We start from the raw sequence: 21,948 nt of genomic DNA, 5'->3' as shown, positions 1-21,948 counted from the left end.
TCAAAACCAATTAAAGGCTGGGCAAGGTGGCAGACTCTTAATGCCAGTACTCAGGAGCCAGAGACAGGCAGATCTCTGAGTTCAAGGCCAGTCTGGTGCATATAGCAAGTTCCAGGCTCTTCAGTACAGCCAGAGCTACACGGTGAGTGATTCCATCTCAAAAAAAAAAAAAAAAAAAAAAAAGAAAAACAACAAACCAAAACAGCGAAAAAAAAAAACAAAACGAAAGCAAACAAAAAATTAAAGCATTGAAAATTAATCAGTAGGAAAAATTGGGACTTTTGAACGTTCTCTTACTTTTTGTTTGTTTCTTTGAGCTGTTACACAGTTCCACAGATTACCTCCCAGAACTTGTAAGCATCACAAACAAAGGTCATTTGTCATTCTGTTGGTTGGTCGGTCGTTTTTTGACCCCTGAAAACGTAATTTTTAATTTATTTTGTGTAAATTGAAAGCAACATCGCCTCTTCCTACACATATCTACACGTGTGTCTGCAGGCGTGTATGCTTTTCAGAGAATAGATTCTCATAGGCTGACGTCCAACTTCGAAGGATGTGTGCGTTTTCACAGACTTTGGTTCATGCTGTCAGACCGCTTTCTGAAAGGACTGGACCGGTTTTCAGAGCCATGAGCAATTACCCATGTTTCTGCAACTTAACCAGAATTGGTTATTATCATTTAAATTTTTTGGAGATTAATAGGCAAAGTGGTACCATAATTGCTTTAATTTGCATGTCATTGATTAACTGAGAAAGCCAATCATCTTCCATATTTTTTCCATTCCTTTCTCTTCATAGGATCAGGTGATCTGAGATCTTTTCAGCCCCAACTTGTCACAGTGGAAGGTTGGGGGCCTCCAAGAAAGCAGACAGAAGATACAGAAAGCAGATGGGGGGTGATTTGGAAACGTAAATGACAGTATTAGGGAACTTCTGCATGGAGGCAGGAAGGGAAAAGTAGGAATTATCTAAGGAATGCCTAAGGAGTAGGGATATAGCTCAGTAGTAGTGTGTTTGCCTAGCACATTCAAGAACCTGAGTTCAATTCCTAGTAAATACCTCCTCCCCCAAAAGAAAAAGTACATTGCTTTCTCTTCAGTGAGAGGTCAGTGCTAGAGCTCTTGCCCAGCACATCCAAGGCCCTGAGTTCAATCCCTACTATGGTGATATGGGGGTACATTTGAGAGTTCATTCATGAAATACAAGCAAGAATTATGTGAATTATTATTAAGATAGGGACCCTGTTTTAAGGATGATTTTTGGAACAGAGACCGATATGTTCTTGAAAAATAAATATGGGGACTTTGGGGAGAAGGTTCAGTGAGTAAGGTGCTTATCATGTAAGCACAAAGACCTAAGTTCGAATCCCTAAAACCCAAGTAAAAGTAGGGCATGGTGGTGCATGACTGGAACCCCAGTTCTGGGGGGTGGAAAAGAGCGAGGGCAGGTGGATCCGTTAGAGTAGCAAGAAAGGCCCTTTAAGAGGTAACTCCTGGTTAAAAGAATAAAATCTCTGGCCTGGGTGGAGACATAGCATTCTAATTGGTCTGGGTCAATCATCTGCTCAAGGTATCATCCCTAGGAAGGAAGGTTCACCTTAAGCTATCCTAAAGAGATAGGTGGAATACCTAGTGTATAATGAGATGGCGGACTTTTCCTGCCTGGAATCCCCAACCTCTGGTGCACTAGTTCATCTGGCCAAGGGCTCGCAGCTTCTTAAGTCTTCAAAAAGTATAACTGCTCCTTTTCTTCTTTCTATCTCTTTTCTAAGCATGCTTTCACCAACATTTTGGGCTTCTTTATGCTTGTTCTAAAGCATCTCTCCCTACCATGTGACTACTAGTCCACCATATGCCTGGCCTCCATACCAACTTTAAACAGCATGGCTTTCCCCCTTCCCCCTCCATTCTCCACCAGGCAGCTTGTCTTTACAGCTTGTCTGCCCTGGGGGCTTTCTTTTAAACTCTAATAATGTTGTCCTTCAGCTTCTGTTTGAGTCCATTCTTAAATTTTTTTATTAATGACACTAAGAACCCCAAGAGGGGATCCCGGTTTCTCCTGTAGCAGATCCTTGGATCTTGCCAAATCAGTGAACTCCAGGTTCAGCAAGAGATATTGTCTCAAAAAATAAGGTGAGGAACAATTAAGGAAGACTCTGGATGTTGACCTCTGACCTCCATATGCATACACACACATGTGCACCACATACACGTGTACACACAAAAAGACTCTGGATGTTTACCTCTGACCTCCATATGCACACACACACACACACACACACACACACACACACACACACACACACATACTCACATGCTCACATAAACACATACCTGAACATGTGTACACACATATACCGCACACCCAAAGATGCGGTTTCTGGAGTCTTTTCTGTGTATGTATTTCAGGTGCTTTCATTGATCTCCCAGTCCCTGAATCTCACTGAAAAGTACAGAAGTACAGTGATCTGTTCAGCTCACGACTCAATCAAGGAGTCAGTGAAACACTGAAAACATGAAATACAGTAATAACAACAGCAACGAACACCTGGAGGCTTACAGCGATGCTTCATCTTTCTTTTAACAAACTTACTTCAGTTTTTCCCATGTCTCTTCACCAAATTTCTCTATCACGAGAGACTGCAGACAGGTGTTGATGAATCCATACTAGACACAAACAAGAAGGAAAATATGTAGAATGACCCACAAAACCCCTGGACCTGCACTTCTTGCTGTTGGCTTTGCAGAGGTGCACACCTGACCACGGCTTTCCACAGGGTGTCTATTTGCTAAGTAGCTGAGCTCATTTCCCAGCAGAGGGAAATGTTCACAGCCCGTGGCTGACAGTGTTCTCACAGGCAACTACAACTAGAGTTCCAATCATACCATCCTCAGAGAGGCACTTCCTGCCTGGAATCCCATCTTGAATAGGTATTGTTTGCCAAAATGAAGAGTTCAAAGGCATGGCAGAGGCAACAAGTGTTCAGACTCTACGGGAAGGGCACACAATTCATGACAGGTTCAAAAAAAGTAGTGAAAGGACATACTCTATGAAAATGAACCCAGAGGGCTGGAAAGATGACTGGCTGCTCTTGCAGAGGACCTGAGTTTGATTATCAGCATCCACATGGCAGCTAACAACTATCTATAACTCCAGTTCCAGAGGAATCCAATGCCCCCTTCTGACCTCTTCAGGCATCACATGACAAGGTTGCATTTACATACATGCAGACAATATACTCATACACATAAAATAAAAATAATAAAAATAAACTATTTAGAATGGGGCTGGAAAGATGGCTCGGTGGTGAAGAGCACTGGCTGTTCTTTCAGAGGACCCAGGTTTGGTTCCCAGCACCACAACTGTCTACAGCTCCAGTTCCAGGGGATCTGATGCCCTCCTCTGACCTCCATGAGCATTGCACGACAATGGGTACACTTACATACATGCAGGCAACACATTCATACACATAAAATAAAAATAATAAATAAAATATTTTTTAAACCAGGCTTTAATCCCAGCAGTCGGGGATCAGAGGCAGACAAATCTCTGTGAGATCCAGGCCAGCCTGGTCCCTAAAGTGGGCACATATCAGCTAGGGCTACAGGGAGACCCTATCTCAAAAAGACCAAAAAAAATTTTTTTAAAAAGAAAATTAACCTGAGTGTGTGTGTACGTGTGTGTGTGTGTGTGTGTGTGTGTGTTTATGTCTGTGTGTGTCTGTGTGTGTGTACATGTGTGCATGTTCAAGATGTACAGAGTGGAAGAAACAACAGTAAAGAAAAAGAAAGATGAGCTGAGGCTGGGGGTATGGCTCAGTGGTAGAACTTTTGCTTAGCATGTGCAAGACCTTGGATTCTTTCACCAGTACCAAAACAAAACAACAAACAAACAATCAACCCCCAAAAGATGGTGCTAGAAGGGCAAACCTGATTCTACCCCCAGAACCCACTGACCTAAAGGTAACACCAGGAAGCAAAAAGAACTTTTTTTTCTGTTCCTGTGTTCATTTGTGTTTTCCTTTTCTCCAGGAGAGCCAGAAGGAGGGTCCCTATGCCCCCACATAGGTCACACCACCTTCCCTACCCCTGGGGTTCCTAACCTCAGGGCCTGTGAGTGACTGGATTCTATTTGAAGCACAAATGACTCGAGTTCTAGATTTCTTTCTAAAGAATTTTAAAAAATCTTTTTGAGACAGGGTTTCCTTGTAGTCACAGCTGATCTGGAACTCCCTATGAAGACCAGGCTGACCTCGATCTCATAGAGATCTACCCGCCTCTGTCTCCCAAGTGTGGAGATTAAAGGCATGTACTACCACCACTCCTGGCCCTAGAGAATCTTTTTGTCCCACAATATCAGGCTTAAGGTTTATTGTGTTTGGATTTTCATAGCAGTTTTCTGTTTTGTTTTTGTTTTGAGCTCTTGAGACAGGGTCTCAGGTAGCCCAGGCTAGCTTTAAGCTCATTGTAAAGGCAAGGATGATCTTGAACACCTAATCCTCCTACTTCTACCTCCAGTGCTAAAATTACAGGTGTGCACCACCAGGCTCCCCACAATAGGGTTGTGTGTGTGTGTGTGTGTGTGTGTGTGTGTGTGTGCACAGACACAGGTGTCTGTGTCTGTGCACATGTGTGGAGATTAGAGGTCAATCAATGTTGGGTGGTTGGATGTCTTCCTCAATCCCTTCTCCACCTTATGCTTTAAGACAGGAGTCTCTCACTGAACTTGGAGATCACAGATTGTCTAGAGTAGCTGGCCAGCAAGCCAAAGGAATCCTCCTGTCTCTGCTTTTTACATGGGTTCTGGAGATCTGATCTTAAGTCCTCAGGTCCCCCGCACTTTATCAACTGAACTATTTCCTAGTCCCAGAATAGAGGGGATTTTGGGGGGTTTGTTTTGTTTTTTGGTTTTGTTTGTTTGTTTGTTTTAAGAGAACCCAGTGCCAACAGCACATAAAGGTTCTGTACTCATGCAGCTCGGTCCATGTGTCCTGCTCATCTGTATTTCCAGTTTCCACTGCAACACCATATTTACCCCTTACCCTTACTCAGGCCCTGTATGTTTTCTTATCCTGGCTTGGCACCAATGCACACCCTGAAGATGTCTTCATATAAATGCAGCATGAGCTTCATGTTTGTGTCCACTCCTGATAACCTTGGCTTACCCCAGTGCCTGCTACCCTTCCCCAAACTCAGCAGGCACTCCTTCAAGGAATAAAGACCCCTCTTCTTTCCTTCTATAAATTCCAAAGGTGAAAATGTAAGATTCATTTACTTAGTTTTTGATTAAAGTACCAAAACAGTAAATAGTACCTGGTTCATAGTAGGTACTTAATAAACTCTAATTAAATAATAAATTAATAAATAAATACTCATTTGAAGCCTCAAGCCTAAATTTGTGGAAACCCTCAAATAATCCCAGGTATTTCAAATCAACTCAACAAAGATTATAATTATTTATCCTATTAATCTTTGCAAAAGAATGTCAGATCAAATAAAAGCTTCATACCCATTACCTGCACCCCAATGTACAACAAGGAAATGAGGTTCAGGGGAGTCCAGCAAATACTGGATTATAACCCCATCATTTTCTCCTGGATTATAATCACTTGGATGGTGCACCTTGGTATGATGAATTAGGATCAGTGAGCTTTTGTCCTTCGTATTCAACAGTGTCTGAGATTGATATCATTAATCACTAAGATTCCTGGGCTCATAGGCCCTAGAGAATCCCACATAGCCTCTAGGAGTTGTGAATATGTCCTTCAGCTAGGTCTGGGGCTCAGGAACAGAGTGCTTACCTAGTATGCACAAAGCCCCAGGCTGCATTCAAATTTTTTTTTTTAAAGAAAGGGGAAAAAGAGGGGTATAAATATGTCCTCCTTCCACTGCAATTGGGAGACTTTGACTGACAGGCTGGTCCACAGAATGTCCCCAGGGTTGCTGGGGACCTTGCTGCTTGCTGCTCGCAGCCCAGGTGGCAGGGGATTCTCAGAGGACACCCTCATCATATGTTCAAGGACTACATGGAAACGGGCAGGAATTGCATAGCACTAGATTTCTCTAAAGCTCTGCAATCAGCCATACCAACAAGCTGGCAGGGACTGTCCCTGGTTGGGCATCCCAATCTCCCAAAGGGTATTTGGGTCCTAACCCAGGTACAACTGAGAGGTGTCGGCGTTTAAAGGAAATATTAGAATCTGAAAAATATTAAGGGCTAACTAAATCTTTCTCCTGTAAAGGTGGCTTTCTGCATTCTCTATCCAGTCCTCCTGACAGTACCTGCCATCTGTAGGCTGGGGAACAGAGCTCTGTCCTGTAATACTGCCTCATTGAGGCCAGCAGATGGAGCAGCTTACGGGGAAAGGCTTGGGCTCTAGAACCAAATGAGTTTCTGTTCCTATGCCTTAGAACCGTGTGGTTTGGGGCAAATGGTCTAACCTTTCTGAACCCAGTCTGCCCATGAGCTAACTGGAAACCATGATGCTTCCTCGATTTGAAGACTATTGTCGGACTCATGGTTTTAGAGTCAGACCAAGAAGGCTGATTGCTCACCCAAGTGATATGTGCTGTTTAACACTGTCCCTTCACCAAACCTCAGTGAGTTCACCTGGAAATTCAGAATGGTTCCTTCTTCCTGCAGTGAAACAGCATGATCAGTGCTCGAGTCATGCTTCTCAGAGAAGATGCACTGAAGGGCCGGGGGCCTAATAGCCAGTAGAGTACTTGTCTAGCATGTATAAGAGCTGTGGGTTTAATACCAAGTCCCATACAAACCATATCATCCCATGGTCACACCATATCATCCCAGCACTCTGGATGTGGAAGTAGGAAGATCAGTTCAGGTACATATTGAGTGCAAGGCAAGGGTGGGCTACATAGGACTGTCTCAAAAAAAAAAAAGAAAAAGAAAAAGAAATAGAAATATTTGCCCAGGAAATAGAAACTGGGAGAGTTTGAGGAGTCAGAATCAGGCAGAATAGAGGCCACTGACAGCTGCTTACCATGGTACCCAGCGACTTGTCTGCAGGCTGCAACTCCCAATCTGGTGTTTTGCCGGATCACACACCTCTGGAAGCTGTCTGTGGAGGTGGTAGTGTTCCACAGAGAAGTCAGGACCTAACCACAGACCTCTGCACTAGAAGGAAGCTGAAAGCAAGGCTGTCCCTGATGGAAGCAAGTGGAGCTGACACCTGACACCCCAGAGAGTGCACACCTCTGATGCTAAGCTCTCAGGAGTACTGCCTGAAGCCTGATGCACCTCTCTGAGAGGTGCCAACACCAAACAGTGCTGTACTGTCCCCAAGGAGGTTGTACCTAGCACAACAGAGACCAACAGAGTACTGGGAGGCTGGCCATACTGTGAGGCTGAAGGATGGGGATGTCTCAGTCCTGTCAGACCCTCCGGACAAGAAGTCTCTGCCTATGGATTCCCCTACACATGCCCTTTCCTCCTCACCACACCTGAGGTCACTGGTGTCTGATTCATTCTGAGACTGGATGAAATGGAGGCTGAAAATCCTGCGTGCTGATAGACCTTCACAAAGTCACTCCTCTCTTCACACAACACATTGACTTATCTACATGATGTTAGCCTTGTGAGCACCTGAGGAGGCCAGGTGCTGAGTACAGCAGGGCTGTTTCTGGAAGCCAGGTCATAAGTATGTTCCCAGAACCCTGAACTTGGCTTCAGAAATACCCCTAGGCTCCTGCAGGAATACTTCCTTTTACAGGAGACTGTCTACTGGGAGGCCTCTAATTAAAGTCAGTTTGGATAGTCCCCAAGAAAGGGCCTGACTCAACCAGCACTTGACCTTATAATGCTATCAAGTGATGCCCCCAGGTGCCTGAAAGCCTCATCCTCCCACCCCCTCATTGCTTTGTTTCAGGCTATGATAGGCAGGTGCCTGAAGTCTATTTCCTGAGTGTTACTTGGGGGTCACAGACAAGAAACCCAACCACTAACTAGCTTCCTTGAATGTTGTCTGAGGCAATTCCAACAGACCTGGCAGCAAGAATTCAAATAAATAAATACAACAAACTCAAGGAAGAGGGTGCGCTAGACCCTCCTGGCTATAGTGAGCAACTACTGAGATGTGACTCATGGTTAAGACATCTCATGGACTCGATGATGCAGGAGGCTGAGATGGACTCCTAAAATCAATGTCCAAACACTGGTGTCCTCCTGAAGGCACATGGCCATCTTTGTCTCAGAGGTTCCTGCTTGAAGAAAGGTGCCATCTCACCAGGCTTTCCTTCAGAGCCCCTCCTACGCAGCGAGCTCCCTTGACAAGGTTTTCCTGGCTATTTCCACTCATTCCACTGAGGCTTAGTGATGCCCCCTCTTCTCTCTGAAGTGGGCATTTTGAGTATTTGCAAAAGTTAGACTCTATGCAATAATCCTAAGTGGAAGGGACATGTGGCCAGGAGGGGGAAAAAGTCTCTGAAATAGATGATTTCCATAATTATGCTTCCCAAGCCGCCATTCAGCTGACAGCTCCTCTTTCTGCCCTGCCAAGTGAGCTAGCACTGGCTTTCCCTTGCAGCAGCTCAGTCCCCACCTTGCTTTTTCAAACACATACACCCACATGCTCACATTTCACAATAAGTAAATAAATGGTTAAACACACACCACACACACACACACACACACACACACACACACACATGCTCACATGCGCACATACAAAACAACTCCCTCTTTCTTTTTCATGAAGCAGATGGTAGGTCTCGGGAAGTTGGTAGAAATTAGGCTTTCTGATTTTCTAATAAGTTTCAGCATCTCACACAAAAAGCACAAGCTCATTTTGATTCTGATGTTAAGTACCATATGGCCCATCATCCACGGAACGTGGCAGCTTCATACTCAGTAACAAGGAAGGGAGGATCTTGCCTACAACAAGGGCCAGTGTGTATAAACCAACTGGATTCCTGGGTGAATGCCATTTGATAATAATATTGTATATGGCAGAGGACTAATTATCCCTCTTTTATGGTATGTGTTAATTTTCTCTGCCAGTTTCCTTAATTACAACTGCCACCCAAAGGACCACTTTTTGTAAATACTCTGTAAACATCTGAAAAGACACAGTAGATGCAAGAAGAAAACCATCTCTGGGTTTTGAAGCTGTCTGGAAAATTAGCTGGCATTTCACATGGTTTTTCAGTTGTGGAAGCTGCCAGGGAGGAATTGTCTCTGTGGAACCACCCTTCCCCCTCTGTGACCTCACAGACTTTCCTGCCTCTGCTACCATCATTGTTTGGAGGGACAGCTTTTGTGACTACCTTTAATGATCTGAAGTGAACAGTCCCTTGAGTTTTGGGAAACGTGTATACCACTTACATCACAGTGTAGACACAGAGAGTCTCTATCATCACAGGAAGTTCCCTCAGGGATCCTTTGCTGCCAGCCCAGCCACCCAGCACCCACTGCCCTGGCTCTTGTCACCGTAGATGAGCTTTGCTTGCTCTTAAACCACACACACACACACACGCACGCACACACACACACACACACACACACACACACACACACAGAGTCACAGAGCATGTCTTCTGCTGTGTTTGCCTTTTTAACTTTTAGTTAATCATTGGTACACTGGGTTCAGACATTGTTCTTCCAATTAGATGTATGTATGTAAAGACACAGCTTCATTGGATACATCTTTGAAGACACATAATCAGATCCAGTGAGACAGCTAAGACTGTCCTGTTCATAGAACAGTGGGGAAAGTCAAGGCGCCACACAGAGGTCACCAGAGTTAAGTTGCTACTATTTAAGGAAGTAAATGAGGAGGGTGTGAAGGCAAGGATCTGGAGAGAAAAATCCCACCCTTCTCTGGTTTTGTTGTGTGTTTTGCAATTGCATCTGTGTAGTATTGTGTTAAACCTGATTTTCTCCCCTGGTATGACTAACATCTCACTGAAAGGTGGGTTGGCTGGGATGACTTGGCCAATGGTAGGCTGTGGTAATGAACCAGACTTTGGAGCCAAGCACAATGGGGTTTTCTTGTGGACAGAGATAGCTGGGAAGCTGAGATGGGAGAATTGTTCCAAAGCAGACTGGGTAATACAGCAAGACCCTGTGTGCCAGAGGGGGATTTGGTGACTAGCATGCCTAAGGAGGCTGAGGCAGGAGGATGGTGAACTCAAATTCAGCCTGGGCTTTATGATGAGGCCCTGTCTCAGAAAGCAAACAAATAAAGAAAAAACAAAAATCAAAACCAAGGGCTCCAGATTTTTGGAGACATATTTTCATAGTTGGCTCTTTAGCATGCAGAAGCCAGAAGAATGACTTCAGGAAGAATCTCCAGGAAAACAGTCCCGACCAGGGACTTGATTCTCTAAATGCCCACAGCAAGCCCTATTGTTGCTTTTGTCACAACACCTGTGAAAATAATCCTTAGCTTTTACCGCAGCCTGCAGAGTGCCCGGCAGTGGTCTCCACGTGCTTTAGGATAAATCACACGGAATTGCCATTTTTGCACATTAAAGACCGAAGACCAGCAATGTCCTTCTGCTCCACGTTACCTTTGGTTCTCTTAGCCACAACCCTGTAGTTTCTATTATCGTTACTGTCACCACCCAAAGCTGAAAAACAGGGGTGCAGAGAAGCTAAGAGGCCTCAATGAGGCCCACATCAGTTGGAATCAGAACTGGAACTGACCCCTCTCTTTTTACCGGGAAGACGCTCAGGGTGTCAGGTGATGCCTTCATTTCAAGGAAAGTCAATTTCCTGGTTTGCCCTGGGCCGGTTTTCTCCCGCCTACTACAGCTGGAGTTTTGATTTGCATGTGTAAGCTCCCGGTTTGTTTTTCAAATCAGAGCCCTTTCTTCAGGACGCAGGACAGCAGTGAGGGGGCAGACCTGTCCCTCAGCAAGACAAGCACAGAAAAGCGCAGTTCCCCCAAGGAACTGCAAAACCAGGAATTGTTGGGTGCGAAGTGCCACCGTGTGGCCAGAGTTGTAAATAGCAACCCGCCCCTTGTGGTTAACTCGTCCCCAGGAAGGGAGGGAGGCCAAGGTGAGCCGTTTGCAAGACAAGCACATCTTGACCACGTGGAGAAGCTCGGTTCAGAGAAAGGTCTGGAATAATGACGAAAAGGTCCTCCAATTTAAGTTCCCCCTTAAGCTAAGCTAGGGCTGTAATCTTCTCCAGACGTGACCGTGTTATAATTGCAACAGGAAAGTGTTCGCCTTTCCACATTACTTAAGGAAACAGCAAGCCTGGCGGTGATCCATCAAAGAGCACCATGACATTCCGCTAGGGCTCATTTAGCACCAGTTCAGACACCTTCAAACTTAACCTAATCTTCATTTGATAAAGGAGTAGCCACAGATAAATAAGGTGACCTGGGTACCACCTGTAAGGAGGTTCGAAGGACTTTCACATTGCAAACTGATACGGTTTTCTTTCAGCCCCTTCTTCCTCCAATGATGCATACAACAGTTTTAGAATTTCTCTTTTACCGCTGCCTTTAAAGTATGTGGCAAAATTAATATCCTAAGTGATAGTAAATAAATATTCTTTCATTATAACCATAGTCAATAATTACTATAGACCAGACACTTTTAACAGGTGATAATTCATTTAAGCACTATAAGTTATAACTATCACAGTCAGGTGTGGTGAGCCATCCTTTTCATACGAGCTCCAGGGTTATACTGCTGGAAGTCTAAGACAGGATCTCAAATTTGAGTCCAGCCTGGGTCTTATCTCATAATAGTAGTAGTAGTGGTGGTAGTGGTGGTGGTAATAATAATAATAATAACAATAATAATAATAATAATATAGAGGCTGGAGTGCATACACACAGACACAGACATATTCACATAAATGTTTTTTTAAAAAAAAAAAAAAAACTCTTGTTAGGGCTGGAGAGATAGCTCAGCAGTCAAGAGCACTGTCTGCTCTTGAAGAGGACCTGGGTTCGTTTTCCAAACCCAACACCCACTCTATTTCCAGGAGATCCAGCTTCCTCTTTTGGCTTCTGCAGGGATTTCACACACAGGGGCACTCGTATACGTGTAGGAAAAACATTCTTACACATAAATAAAATAAAATAGAATGCAATACAATACAATACAATACAATACAATACAATACAATAATAAAGCCAGGCATAGCAACACACAGCTGTACTCCTAGCACTCAGGAAATGAAGGCAGGAAGATCACAAGTTCAAGTTCAAGGCCAACCTTAGCTACATAGTAGGTTCAAGGCCAAGCTGGGCTACATGAGTCTCTGTCTCAAAAAAAAACTAAACAAACAAAATAATTATTATTATAATAGTAATACAGTATTGTAATCATAACACTCACATTTGAGAAAAATAAGCCCTGAATAGCCTCCACTGCCTGTTTCTGTTCACACAACGGTTGTCTGGGCTTCGAATCCAAAACGTGCATACAATCCTGTGAGCCTGAGGCAACTTGGGAACTTGGTTACTGGATGAAGGGACAAGCCCTCCCTCACCCCCACCCAGAGCCCACACAGGCAAAGGGTTTCCAGTGTCTAAGGGCTCCTCTTCTCTTCAGCTGCCTCTCAGAGGGCATGGAGTTTAGAAACAGTAAAGCACAGAGAGGGTCCCTGAGCTCTGCAGACTGTGTGCAATGCTGTGCTGAACTGAAATCTAGACCGCCTTCCTCTCCTGGCACTGGCGTGTTCCCCACCAGCTAGGCACTTCCGTCCCTGAACCTCCTCCCTTCCTGCTGGATGTCCTCTGTCCTCCATCCTTGCAGAGTCTCTCTGCCTCCTTGGCCTGCTTCTCCTCTCACCTCCCTTGGTTCTCTGCCTCCCTCTGAATGTCATTTAGGTGCTGTAGTCCTCAGTCACCCATCCACCTTTCACCCTCTCAAGTCTCACCTAGTACCTTGGTGATCTCATTTCTGTGTAGCTTCTCTCTTAGTTACTTTTCCTGTTGTTGTGACAAAATACTCTGACAAAAGCAATTCAAGAGAGAAAGGATTTATTTTGGCCCATAGTTCAAGGGTACAGTGCATAATGGGGAGTCAAGACAGCAGGAGCTTGATGTGGCTCGTCACATGGCTCCTAGGCCAGTCTAGAATCTGTCAAGTTGAGAATCAGTGTTAACACCATAGCTTTTGACTACATCTCTGCAACGATGGCCTCCAGGATTCCATTCCAGTTCTAGCCCCTTTGATTTTACATGCAGCTCTCATTTCCCAGGCTATAGCATGCATGGAGGTCTACAGAAAGCTCCAATGAAAATATGCAAAGTAGAACCTGACTTCACTCCCCACTTCTGTAGTTTAGATACTGAATGTTCCCCAAAAGTCCATGTGTTAAAAGTTTGGACCCCAGAGTGATGCTGTTGGGAGGTACTTGTGGTGGTTTTAATGAGAAATGTCTCTCATAGGCTCTTTGAAAACTTGGTTCCAATTCAAGAGCAGAACCCCTAATTCCTTAGGCTCAAGCCCCATCTTTCCAAGTCTAACTCACAGGCAGCCCAAACATGCCTACATTCAACTTCAGAGCTGATCTTAAACCCCATCATCTTAGTCACCGTGCTTTCTCCCTCCCTGGTCCCAGCTAATACTATCGCTGTTCAATCAATCTCCTAGCCGTCTTTTTTTCCCCATGGTCAAATCCCCACCCAACAACCAAAATCCAATTTCTACATGAAACTACACTGGGTTGCTCTGTTGCTTAGAACCTCAGGAATCCATCTGCTGGATGGCAGTGGGGCTGAAGGAAATGAAGCCATTCACAGTCACAAGTCTCTCCTAAGCCACCCTCTCCAGACAAACTTCCTGTGATGAGTTTTCCACGACATCAAGGGTCTCCTCACAGCTCTTTCTGCCATCCTGATTTGCATGCATTAGTGTGATCCTTTGATTAATATTTGCCTTTCCTATTGAACTAAAAGTTCCAGGTAAGACTGTTGCTATGGTAACTCCAGACACAGTCCTGGATGGAACACATGCCCAGAGTTCTATATCAATGACTTAAAAACTGATAGATAATCTCCTCCACTCCTGCCCAAGAGAACACCTATGAAGTGTTGCCATCCTGTATGGCCCAAGGTCTATACAATGTCAGCAGGCTTTGGCTGGAGGCAGAGAGCCAATAAGGATGCCAGTGAACCCCATGGCCACATAGAGAGATCTGCCCCAGGAATGCGAGCCAGCCACATCTGACAATATCTTTGGGTGAACACCATGCTTCAAAGAAGAGAGAAATCAGAGAGGATGGAGAAACTGAGGTAGGCAAAGAGTTAATCAGGAGCAGACCAAGGACAAGAGTGCCTTCCTGAGGGTGGAAAATTCAAAATGGTTTATTATCACAACACCACAAGAAGGCTCCCTACCACTCCCTCCAGCTTTGCTGTATCTTCTGAGGGCTCTGTTTCACCTCCACCCTCCACCTCAGCACCAGATAATGACTTCAAAGCTTTGTCCCCATGTGATCAACTCTACACCTCTCTTTTGAGCTTCCCCCCTCTCCAATCCGATCTTTCATAGCTGCTTGTTAGCAGTCCTGCTCTTGTGTCAGTAGCACCTCTGTGCCACACACTGTCCTTCCTAAAACTTCTAATGACTATCTTTTGCAAACCCATCACACAGTGCAATCCCTCTGTCATCTTCCACTGAAGTCTAAACCCACCTTGCAGGACTATAGGCATTCTTAAGCCTTTCCCTCCCTTAACCCTAGGCTTCATGTGACCTCTGCCTTCACTGATTCCTTGGCAATGTTTGATCTAAATTCATCCTAACCTCTCTCCTTTGGATCACCAGCTATTGAAGGGAAAAACAAAAACATGCCTTATATGATATAGTGGCTGATTACTAGACCCAATGGAAAATATCACCATCATCAAGGTCAGCCTAGAGCTGTTGCCCATTCCTTCTCCATACATAGTAGAAAAGCCATGTTCCTCCTGTTGGAATTGATGATTTCTTCTGAAACTGGAGCCCACCGGGCAAGACAGAATCTTACCTTAACATAAGGCAGCAGCCAAAGAAATCTAAAAATGGCATCTGTGCCTGTTAGTGAGACACTGAACTGTTACAAAGTTCAGTGGGAATCAGACTGGGTTCAAAAGAAGGGCTTGTGGTACTAGGTAAATGTACCTGTGGCTGGATAATGAATGGCCTCCCAAACACACGCACATCCTAATCCCTAGAAACTATGAGTGATCCTTATGAAGGAGTCTGAACATTTGCTTAATTAAATTCAAGGTTTGGAGAAGGGGAAAGAACCCTGAATTATCCAAGTAGGGTGTGTCATTGCAAAGGTCCTTATAAAAGAGAGGCAGAGCTCAGAATGGGCTGCTAGAGACTGGAAGAAGCAAGAGGCAGGGGTGATGCAAGGAAAGAATCACCAGCCGAGAAATGCAGGCATCCCTGGAGACGGAAAGGCAGGGATGCCTTTTTCCTTCATTCTTTCTTCCTTTCCTCTTACCTTTTAAAAATTGGTCTTTCTTCCTTCCCTTTTCCCTTCCTTCCTTCTTTCTTGCATGTATGTACATGTGTGTTCATGTATGTGCAGGTATGCATATATGTGCTAGTATGTGAGCATGTGTGCATTTGTGTGAAGGCCAGAGAACAATCTTAGGTGTCTTTCCTTGGGTGCCATCTACGTTGCTTTTTTCTGAGACAGGGTGTTCCCCTGGAGCTCACCAGCTAGGCTAGGTGTATTGGCCTGTGAGCCCCAAAGATCTGCTCATCTCTACCTCTCCAGTACTGGGATGACAAGTGTGTCCACCAAGCCTAGACTTTTTCCCATGGATTTTGTGGGCTGAACCCAGATCTTCATGCTTGCGAGGCAAACACTTTAGTGACAAAGGTAGCATGCCAGCAGCCCCCCCACACCTTCTGTCTAGGCAGATTTTCACATAACCAAATGAGACAGTCTTGACCAACTGATTCTGCTGAGTAACTTGTCACCTTAAGAAGGATAAGAATCAGTCAAATCAGCTTGGTTTTCTGAACTGACTTTTGTTTCCAATTTGACTTATCTCAAACCCTAGTAGTTACTATCCAAGATTCACAAGCCAGAGCCCAGATCCTGGGATTTATTACCACTTTAAGACATAAAAGTTGTCCCAAAACACAAGTCCATTACGTTTTTAAGTCTTGGGATTTTTTTTCAGGAAGGCTGTACATAAAGAGTCTTGTTAAATACAAAGAAATGCAAAACTTGAGGCAAAGTTGACAGGCATAGCTTTGTGTCCCAAAGGGAATAAAGGCTAGAAAGAAAAAGCACTAAGGACTCCATGCATCTTCTCTGTCCTGTTTATTTTTTTCTTATCTGTAAACACAAAATGTGCACAGTGCCTTCACCCCACCACACCAGAATGGCCCTGTGATGATCCATAGCCTGCTAGGGCAAAGGAGACCTCCAGTCTGAGTCTGTCCCCAGTGGAGAATGTCCAAACATGAACTTTAATCAAGGCCACATTCAGAGAAGGGTCCGTGAGGGATAACTCACAATGCTTTAACACAGTTTGTAAAACAAATCTTCAGCACATTACTTTTCAGTCACGTTTCCAGCTATAATTGGTTGGTACAAGGAGCAAACAAGTGGGCAGTCCTCCAGAGCACCGGCATTGGCACGCCACTAACAGTAAAGAGCACTAAGACATTCCAGCGTGCTTTCATTCTGAAAATGCATTGATAGGAAATTTCTCTCTAAGAATGCTGCCGACTTGCTGGTTGCTGTTTTATTTTTTTTCCCCTTATGAGTTAAAAATATTCAGCTTCAGATAATTGAGTTCATGTAAATAAAGGTCATTATTATTATTATTATTATTTTATCCAAAGAATATCCCACAGGCCTAGTAGAAGGAATGCCTTTATTCAGAATTGTCAGAGTGACTTTAGCCTGGAGTGTCCTTGGCTTAGTTTAGCTGACCCTCCTGGGTCTCCTTCCCTGTCCCCAGGCATGCATTCATCCTTGGGCATACTCCCCTGCATGACTGGGGTACAAGAAGAAGCCAAAAGAAATGCATGAGAAAGTTCTACCACCACTCCATCCTGAAGATGGCAGGATCCCAAGACCAGGCCTTGATATACCCCTTCTCTACTTTACTTCCAAAATACTGGCCTCATCGTCAGCCTCACCCAGCAGCAGAAGTTTCTACAGCAAAAGAGTTACTTCCTTGACTTATTCTGCACTAATGGAGGCAAACCTCAGAAACTCACTGGCAGGCTTCTGAGCAACATCCTTGAGGCCTTTGGGCTAGGGCTCCAAGGTGGACTCCTTTCCAGTTGTGAGTGCAGCGGGAGCAGCCGTTGCACAGCCTCCTGCTCTTGGCAGGCCAGGCAAGGCAGGCAGTAAGGTCAACACTCAAGGCCTTTTGTGCCTGTGCTCTGGGACACCACCAGCCAGGCACCTCCCTGCTCTCCTGTCCACCCGTGTGGGAAACCTGGACTCCGAGTACTCCAGGGCATGTCCTCTGGAAGCCAAGGGTCTTTTGGCACTAGCTGGGCACCAGCAGGCAGCGTGCTGAGTTTGGTTGTGTTACAACTTTATAATTTCTGTTTTTAACTCTACCAAACACTTCACCCTCTTATCCTGCACTGAAAGCAGACCCCCATCTCGGGGACTGAGCCTGAGACAAGTCAAGTCAGGGCACTGTCCGTTCCCAGAGTCTTTCTCGAATCAGCCATTGCCCTTTGGGATTCTCTGTCTCATAGTAATCCTCCTCTGGAGTCACCAGGGGCTTCTGTGCAAAGAGCTCTGTATCCCACTCCATGTCTTCACTGGAGAAGTTGAGGAGGATCTGTCTGGAGCTCCCCAGTCTGAAAGGAGGGATGAGGGAAAGGTTTAAGTTCCAGTTGGCCACCAGTGGAAGGAAGGGATGACCAAATTACCAACATTCCTGTGGAGACAATCAGATTGTTCCCCCAGTACTGGGCCTTGGGGAGGATCACATAGTGATATCAGGGTGGTATGTGGAAAGACTGCAGGTGGACCTGGCCTGGCCTTGAAGGTCAAGATGAGGGCTGGGACACAGATTTACTGTCAAACACATCACTTATGATTGTGAGAGGAAAACACTAGTGAGAAAACCCTGACTCCATCAGAGTTGAGTGACTTGAGAAGCAGCAAGGGGACAGCTGCGGAGTCTCAACAGTGTCATGGGAGACACCCCTGAGACACAACTGGAGTGGGTACCCTGCAGGAGTAGGCAACAGCAATGTGGGACCTGGTCATGGTAATTCATCTTGGAAGAGGAGGCTCTGGGGAAGAGGATACAGGAAGTAGTAGCAGTGGTCCCCATGGGGGCCAGGCCAACAGGAAGTACTGGGCAGAGCCAGGCCTAGCCAGTGCCTGCAAGGTAACAGCATCTCAGTGTAACACTGTTTCCTGTTTGGTGTTCTGCTGTCTCCAACAGTGAAGTCTCATTAGAGATCTGTGCACACCAGTGTTCTATGATGTTCTGGGGGGGTGGTATAAGCAGTGGGCTAGGGAGAAAGGGGGCAGATGCAGAACCAAAGTTCTGAGCAGGAGGACAGCGGTGAGCCCAGCTTGAGTACAAACTGTGAGAAAACAAATCTCAACCAAGCCCTCTGCTCCCTACTGCCCAATAAAGTCAGCAATTTCTGCAGGTGGGATAAGAACTCAGTGCACCTTCAGAAGTACCCAAGAGCCCAAAGCCCAGGAGACCATTTGGGTTATGTTACTTAGCCCAAAACACTTACTCTTTTTTGCAGGCTTTGGGCTTAAATTTCAGGGTGTTGAATGCCCCCTCCACAGCCTTAGGCAGGTAAATGGGATGTCTCTCAAGCCGCCGCTGGGTGCCTATAGCCCTGTGCTCTGTGCTCCTTCGAAACTGGCTATCTGCAGTGCTATGTGCAGCGAAAGCCTCTGAATGTCTGCGTGGTGCCCGCAGAATCCAGTTAGAATGCAGGCTGTGCTCCCGAGAGCTGGTGGCCACTGGAAGACAGAAGCAGGTGACCTGATCAGATGACTTGCTGAGAGGCCGGGAGAGCAAAGGACAGTGTGAACTAGCTGAGAATCCACAGCAAAGGAAGAGGTAACCAGGTCTACCACAGCAAATTCTTAGGGAAGCTGGAGTGACTAAGGGAAAGGTCTGGCACAGCAGTTATGGGGCAGAGACAAAACTGAGGTCTATATTATTAATCTGGAAATATGTTCACTATATACTGAATATTATTAAAAGATGTTTTTGTTAAAAGTAAATAAAAATTGAGTATGTTGAAAATACTCTGGAAAAGTCTTATACCCAAATGTTAACAATGAGAGTATCTACATATTGTATTTTTTTTAAGTTTTCTTCTTAATACTTCAATGTTTGGTTAAGTTGATTTACAATAAACATAAATCACTGTTGCTATCAGAAAAAAAGAACCTTTCATTTAAAAAAAGTTATTGTACCACAGCATGTATTTGGAAGTCAGAAGACAACTTTCAAGAGTCTGTTCTCTACGGAGATTAATTCAGGCTTGTCGGGCTTGCCTGGCAAACACTTTTACCCACTTAGCCAAGACTTGTCAAGTCTTGTTGACACTTTTTTTTTCTTTTGAGTCAAGATCTCATGTAACCTAGAATGGTTTCAAACTTTATATTTAGCCACAATGTTGTTGAACTTATGATCCTCCTGCCTCCTCCTCCCAAATCCTGAGATATAGGCATGTATCACCACACCTGGTTTATAGGATACTGTTATGGAACACAGAGTTTAGGGTATGCTAGGCAAGTTCTCTACCAACTCCATCCCTCTAAAAGTGGTCCTTTCATGACAACAGCTGTTTTCATTATAACTGGGAAGATGACCCTGTATCCTTCAGGATTCTGCCATCCTTCCCCCAGTGTCTTGGGTTTCCTGGACTACTGAGGGAGAGTAGGGGAGGAGCAACATCAGAGCAGAGAGTGCTCAAGCCACATGCAAGGCAGAATGAACATGGGGTGGGTGTAACCTGCAAAGCCACAGAACCGATGTGGAAACCCAGAGTTTATCAGAGTCAGAGAAACCATAAAACCACAAGCCTGTCATGTGGTGAGCATTAGATAACACTCAAGAATTGACTAATAACAACACCAATAGCCGTTGTCTTAGTAGCCAAGATCTAGTAACTAAATAAAATCATTGCTGGGTTGCACAGTCTATGCAAGTCAAACATTAAAGAGATGAACAGTTATGAAATATAAAAGAGGACTCAACTCATAGAAGTGTTGGAATGTTTGCTGTTTTCCAGGGCAGTTTGGTTGAACGCCTTGATTAAGGCCAGAAGTGAGATTCTACCCTACCCTCCATTCCTCCCTCTCCAGGGGTCTGGCTGGGGCCTGGGTAGGCACCCCCTCATGTCTCCTGCCTGCCTGAGCTCTATTTTAGGTAGTTTAGAAAATCTTAGAGATGAATTTTCAAACATAACTTGTCCATTTCTTTCCTTTTCAGAAATGTGTCGATATATCAGGCATATGCTTCCTTTTTGGTTTGTGAGATTTTAGTTTGTTTCATGCATGTGGAGGACACAGGTTGATGCTCAGGGTCTTCCTCAGATGTTCTCTATCTTATTTTTTGAGACAGGTTCTCTCAGTAATCAGGAGTTCACTGATTCAGTTGGGCTGGCTGGCCAGCAAGCCCCAAAAATCCTCCTGTCTCTGCCTCCTGAGCACTGGGATTACAGGTGCACACCATCACACTTGGCTTTTTACACCGGTGCTGGGAATTGAAGTCAGATCCTTGCACTTTTGTGGCAAGTATTTTGTAGACTGGGTTATGTTTGGTTTTTGTTTCGTATTTTTTCGAGTCAAAATCACCCTATATAGCCCAGTTTGGCCTCAAACGCTCTCCCTTCCTCAGTCTTCCAAGGGCTGGAATTACAGGTGTGCACTGTCACGCCCAACTCATCACAGCCATTTTTAGGTGTGCCATTTGGTGAGGTTAAGAATGTTCACATTCTAGAATCTTCATCTTGCAAACCAGAAACTTTTTTCCCTGTTAAGCACCACTCCCCAGTGACAGATTCTCTTTCTGTAATAATTTCCCTATTGCTTTCCCCCATGGAAAGTCTTTCCCCCACAGAGTCTCAGGGAAGTTCCACCCTGCCACCTGTGCTTAGTGAACCACAGGGAAGGGGGCAGGCTTTGTTCAAATGTGTCCTAGGTGTTGGAGGTGTAGGCTGGAGCAATGGCAACAGGGCAACTGGCAGAAGAGGTCCCTGAGCCATCAAAGCAAGGAGGCCAGGACCTGACACACATATGAGGGAGCTCCCGTCAACCAGGAGAGTGAGGTCCCACCCATAGCCCCCCTCCCCTCACGGTGTTGGAATGCCCCGAGCACTCACCATCAAAGTCCACATCTTCACTTGGCAAGTCAGCTTCAACAGTTCTTGGCCGTTTTTCTGTCTCTAGCTCTGCAATGATGGAATCAAAGAAAGAGATGGCCTCGGCCACATCGGCACTGAACTGCGAGTATTTCTTTGAGGTTGCTTTCTACAACAGAAGAAAGAAAGGAGAATTGCCTGGGAATTTCTTGAAGTGTCTGCATGTAAAAAAAAACGGAGGCACTGAAAATAATTAATATTGCTAAAACAATGTTTATGGGGTTTGGGCTTTTTGAGTTTTCAGATTTAAGGATTTATCAATGGATGAATGGATAAAAGGGCCTGGAATATTATGTTTCCATAAAGAAGAATGAAATCTTGTCATTTGCTGCAGTACAGAGGGAACTGAAAGCCATTATGTTAAGTGAAATAAAGCACACACAGAAAGACACATATTCTCATTTGTATGAAGAAGGTCTGATGGAAGTAGAGAGTAAAATAGACACAGGGGGATGGCTAATGAGTGCCAGAATACAGTTAGATGGGAAAGTTCTAGTGTCCTACAGCACAGTACAAGTGCTGTAGTGATAATTTATTATTTATTTATAAAGAACTAGAAGAGAGTTGAAGGGCTCCCAACACAAAGAATTAGTGTTTAAGAGACTTGAAATGCTAACTACCTTGATTGGAT

The 21,948-nt window shown here is 44.9% G+C and overlaps 2 protein-coding genes across 2 annotated transcripts in view; both read right to left on the bottom strand.

The window, feature by feature from the left end:
• The window catches only part of LOC103727194 (guanylate cyclase soluble subunit beta-2-like), a 109,702-nt gene extending 102,681 nt beyond the window's left edge, over positions 1–7,021 (bottom strand). The window contains exons 1-2 of the mRNA XM_029559591.1: positions 7,004–7,021; positions 2,593–2,666 (exon numbers count right to left, since the gene is read on the bottom strand). Coding sequence (XP_029415451.1) covers positions 2,593–2,666; positions 7,004–7,006 — 77 coding nt within the window. The 5' untranslated portion in view covers positions 7,007–7,021. The remainder of the gene's footprint in view (positions 1–2,592; positions 2,667–7,003) is intronic.
• Positions 7,022–17,590: 10,569 nt separating this feature from the next.
• The window catches only part of CUNH13orf42 (chromosome unknown C13orf42 homolog), a 39,051-nt gene continuing 34,693 nt past the window's right edge, over positions 17,591–21,948 (bottom strand). Inside the window, exons 2-4 of the mRNA XM_029559581.1 lie at positions 21,279–21,426; positions 18,669–18,903; positions 17,591–17,765 (exon numbers count right to left, since the gene is read on the bottom strand). Of these exons, the coding sequence (XP_029415441.1) occupies positions 17,591–17,765; positions 18,669–18,903; positions 21,279–21,426 (558 nt within the window). The remainder of the gene's footprint in view (positions 17,766–18,668; positions 18,904–21,278; positions 21,427–21,948) is intronic.

This window comes from Nannospalax galili, unplaced genomic scaffold (genome assembly GCF_000622305.1).
Source record: "Nannospalax galili isolate Female #2095 unplaced genomic scaffold, S.galili_v1.0 scaffold488, whole genome shotgun sequence".
NCBI lineage: Eukaryota > Metazoa > Chordata > Mammalia > Rodentia > Spalacidae > Nannospalax > Nannospalax galili.
This window is presented reverse-complemented; position numbering and strand designations above follow the sequence as displayed.